The sequence below is a fragment of the Ceratina calcarata genome, unplaced genomic scaffold (genome assembly GCF_001652005.2).
Source record: "Ceratina calcarata isolate Rehan_Ccalc_2016 unplaced genomic scaffold, ASM165200v1 scaffold301.2, whole genome shotgun sequence".
NCBI lineage: Eukaryota > Metazoa > Arthropoda > Insecta > Hymenoptera > Apidae > Ceratina > Ceratina calcarata.
This window is the reverse complement of record NW_017152577.1, coordinates 844,931-849,805: the sequence shown is the minus strand read 5'-3', so window position 1 is coordinate 849,805 and position 4,875 is coordinate 844,931. Positions and strand designations below refer to the sequence as shown.

The following is a 4,875-nucleotide window of genomic DNA, read 5'->3' as shown; positions in this document are numbered from 1 at the left end:
TTTTAGCACATAGCTATTTATTATTAGCATTATTCTTCCGATGTCTGATTTCTTTTTAATTATAGGAAATGCGTTTTTCTAAGGTACATCAACTTTTGGGATTGACTGTATAGCCAATACATCCTTAAAAGAAAATAGGGCCAGAAGTCCGAACGATTTCAATGAAGATCGAGCGCTCTTCATTTTTATTCCGCGGAAAAATTCCAAGAGAAATACCTCGCCCGTACATACTTTTTCTAACGGACTTGCAGATCTCTCATTAAGATTTAATTTCATTTCATTTACCCGAAAGATTTATCCGACAGGGGGAATTGATTTAGCGTACGAGAGTACATATTCTTCCATGGAAATTCGTTGCGTTAAAACGCGCCGTTTAATCTCTCCCTCGGAGCGCTTTTAATCCACGTGAATTCACGTTTCCCTTTAGAAAAGAGAAGGCGTCCAAAACGGAGCAATAAAAGTCGATGGAAGCTCGATCATCGGGAAAACGCACCGTCCATTGTGTCTGAGCTATAAAAAAAAATACTCTTGGGGCGTGTTTTACCTCCACCGCAGCGGTTATTACCTCGGCTATTACGCGAATTATTACGTTGTATCCCGCAGATCCCCGGCGAATGCGTTTCTCTGCAAATAGACGCCGTGTAAATATTTGCAGTGATTTTTCGTTCTGTTATACTCCATCCAGGTTATTCCCTCACCACCGTTTTATATTCGTATATATATATAACTTCGTCTTCTTGTGGACGCACGTGCTGGCGCGTGCCAAAGCCCAGTGGAACGCGCGACGCATTGTTCTCCCAGTCTGGAGTGCAGCGCGTGGCTTTATCAAAAACGAGGAATCCTTCTTTTCTCAATAGTGACTCTATATAAATTACCATATTTCGTTCGGTTATCTCCAGCGCAAAGTACAATGGACAAAGGAATTAACGCGGTATTCAGAGGAGACAACGTACTGACGCAGACTTTAAACAGTGCGCACAAAGGTATTATAAATAAAATAAGACCGAGCTTGGTGCACAGTCGATGGCTTCTCGCACGTGCCGATGTGTACAGCAAAAGTCATTAGGATTCTAAATATTGCGCGGACGCGAAAGCCGGATCTCGACTTTCGTACACGTGTCAATGCAATTGGGAACGCGGAATTTCCAACCCCTTTGATGGAGATTTTTGAGCGTTCAATAACAACAAATTGGGCGTCGGTTTTCTCGTTCGGAGTCCCACGTGGTCGCCCACTGTGCCAAGTTTAATCGTCAATGGATCGATTCAATTAACGGAGAAAAATTGGTACTTCACGTATTTTTCGAAAATGTTTTTAAGCGCGTGGAAAAAAAAGATTTCGCCCAGGAGTGGAGAGAAAATCTGGGAAAAAGCATTTCCCGTTTGTAGGTTCAGAACCCTGTTTCGTTCAAAGAAGGCTTACTTCGCTCTGGCTGTTTCAATGGCTCCTTTTAGGCTCGTGCTCTCTTTGTGCCCGGCATCATGCACGTAAATTTGATTAGCTACCCGGCGCGGCGCGCGATCGATAAGGCCCTAAATCGAATAAACTTTTCCAACTAAATAAACTTTTCGCCACGGAACGGAATTATCCGAGGATAAAGCCTAGCGAAAACCTCATTCAAATTCAAGATTAAGAATAATCCTCTTCAATTAATCGTAAACCAGCTTTCAGACCCCGAGCAACAGGGCAAATTATTCTGGAACGCGATAACAATTCAAGTTTAAAACGAACTCGCAAACAGCATCGGGCGTATTTTATAAAGAATGCAGGAAATTTATGTAAACAGAGGTCGAATGGGATTAACCGTGCGAAAGCACGCAGTTATTCCAAATTGAAAACGACTTACAGAATGGAGAATCGCGAATTGCATAATGAAAAAGCTCGATTTCGATTTCTATCTGGCCACTTTCTTTTCGTCTCATCGAACCAGCCGGCGTTTAATCGAGCGTCGAGAAAATCCGGGGAACTTGTACCGATTTGCGTAATGCCTCGCGTAATGTCCTGTCGGAAATTCAGTTTTAGAATCGATTCCTCTATCCTCTTAGCTCCGAAACCGGTGACGGAGAAAAACATTCGACTCGAACATCTCCTCCTCCCATTAACCATCGTACCGTTTTTTGCCGGAGAAGCACTTCGATGGATCTCGAGTACAAAGGGTGCAATCTAAAGGGTGTATCTATTTTTCCCTGCTTTTTCAGATGACTTCCATTACTCTCTCTCTCTCTCTCTCTCTCTCTCTCTCTCTCTTTTTTTAATTTAGCTCTTCGTCAGGTATGTATTTACGCGTTGCAATAGCACGTGTTTTCAAGCTCACGTACCATAAAAAATGTTGGCTCGCAGAACCGTGAGCTCCCTATATTTCCTCCGGTTTACTACGTTTTTTTTTTGTTACATTTTTCTCTGTTTCGCCGTTTTTGAAGCGAGCAGAAAAATATATTTAGTAGCACGATTTTCGGATGATTTACACGTAATCGTGGTTTATTCAACGGACCGAAAATGGACGGATAGAGAGTCGATGAGAGTTTATTAGAATTCTGCAATCGATATTACCACTGGACCAGCTGTCACGGCCGACATTGGATTAGCCCAGAAATTCTACGACTCTTATTTTCGTGACTGTCTCCTGTCGTTTCATACGGTTAAAATGTAAATACGTTTCGTTCAATCCACGTGACACGTACAGCCGCGCGTTGCCAGGACGAAATCGTTAAAGTAATCTAAAAACCTGTCTAATGGAAAGTATTGTATTTAAACAGACACAGTAATAGCATTGTGTTTAGGGTAATAAATAATCTCGCAGATCTCCCAGTCGTGAGTCACGCCAATTGCATGCGCATCGCAGTATTCTCGATGCCAAAAGCTTCTGCCCGGTTCTCGAAACCATCCTATATAACATCGTATCGATTTTTTATATCTATTTAAAGTTCCGGTGGAGTAACGAAATAAATATTGCTAGTACATTCTCGTTTCGGATTCGGGTCGGGTGATAGGTGTCGTAATGCAATTTGTGAGATGGGTACGTTTCTTGGATGTTTCAGTTTCGTTAGGAAGGAGTATGATCTGAAAGTTAATAGGATTATTGCGGAGTGTCGAAAGTTTGGATATGAGCGAGACCTTCTTGTTCAAAGATTGTTTAATGGGATTTCTCTTGTAACTAGTTAGACGTTTATTAAGCCGAGGCAGATGACTCAATATCAAAAGCCAATTACTCTTACCCTTGTTCGAAACAAATTCCATTTTACACCTAACGATGTAATTCTAATGGTTATTATAGAAACAGCAACGTTTCCGGGGAGAGATCGCCGTTCGACGGTTCCTGCTGCAGTGGACAAGGCGTCGGGGCGGACAGCATAGAGAGCGAGGAGATGGAAGAAATACCGAAGTACCTGGTGGTGATGCTCGGCGATTCCGAGGTCGGGAAGACCGCGTTGGTCTCTCAATTCATGACCAGCGAGTACATCAATACGTACGACTCCAGTCTGGGTAAGCGCCGGAGAGAATTCATTTCTCGACGCGTAATCGGTATCAATAACTAAGTTCCACCTACGGGGAACGGAGGCGTAGAGTGGAAGTTAATAAAAGACGCGAGGCGGAAAGAGGTCACTCCCTTTGTCCCATATTCCTTCTTTCTTTCTTTCTTTTTTCATTAAAGCAAACGGTTTTCGAACGCAGTTAACGATTCCTCTTTGGAACGAATCACGACTACGCTTTCTTCGGGGTTATTCACGTATGAGTTCACTTCCCGGTTCGTGTTGTTTCTTTTACGACTTCTCTTTATACGTTCACGCTCGGCGCGTCGTTTCTACGCATAGAGAAACCGGGAACCGTGACAGGCTGACTTCACAGCCGGGAATGTCAACGCTAAAGCTCGAGTGAGCATAACTTAAAGCAGACTTTTACGATTTCGTTCCTCGACCGTAATACAGGGCTCTTCGAAGGGTTTCCGCGAGGGTGACTTATTTTTAGAATCTGAGCATCACGCGACCGATGGGAGTCCTCAGGGACCGATTTTAATCAGTGGAAATCCGACGCATCGCGGTCGCGCATTAATTACAATCGCACGCTTGAGATCGCGGGAAGATTTCGAAACCTGTAACGAGCGTCTCTAACGACCGAACCAGTTCGAACGTCGTACGAACTGATTCTCGCTTTTAATCAACAAGTCAGTCACCGGCTATACTAATTATTCTTTTCGTAATAAACCGTCGAAGAAGGTAGATTAACGAGATTCGATTAATTTGGAGCTGAGCAGTCCGCAAATCGCAACTCTTATCTTCGCGAAACGACTGAGCAGTTTCCGAACAATTTTTTAATCGATCTATCAATCGTCTCCAGTTAAGTGATGAACAATTTAATATAAAGTTAATTTTAAACGACTCCCCTTATCTCCGCTCTGCCATTTTCTCAACAATTTTCTACTGCCGGAAAATGAGATTAGACTTGGAAGTTACATTATTAACGGAGCTGCGTTCGGCACCCCGAGAAAAGGTTCATTTACGGTATCCAAGAAGGGCGTCTTTAGCTTCCGGGGAAACACGATTCACTCGACATGCGATAATGGGGAATTCGTGTAGTTCTATCAATAGAGATTGTTAGCGGGATAGTCGCTGTGCACATTGAAAGCAACAAAGCTTATTACGGTGGCAATTATTGCTCTGTGTAACTGATTACCCAGATTATACGATCTTCGCGTTGGCAACTTCCATTTAGTAGCTCGTAAACACGTCCCCCTCCAACGAAAATCCCTAAAGAAATTCCATCAAATTCGGTAGAACAAGCCTCATTTGTTTCTAATTAAGATTGTATGAGCTGTAAGATCTTTGCTAAAAGCTTGAGACATGTAATAAAAAACTGTGTCCAATATTTGAACCAATGAA

General features: G+C 42.9%; 1 protein-coding gene across 2 annotated transcripts in view; it reads left to right on the top strand.

Annotated features, from left to right (window-relative positions):
* Window positions 1–4,875, top strand: part of LOC108624199 (uncharacterized) — a 26,243-nt gene that overhangs the window by 16,401 nt on the left and 4,967 nt on the right. For both annotated transcript variants that reach the window (XR_003389067.1, XM_018023323.2), the window contains exon 5: window positions 3,273–3,481. Coding sequence is in view for 1 of the 2 variants with exons in the window: in XM_018023323.2 (XP_017878812.1) it covers window positions 3,273–3,481 (209 nt within the window). In the remaining variant the exon portion in view is untranslated. The remainder of the gene's footprint in view (window positions 1–3,272; window positions 3,482–4,875) is intronic.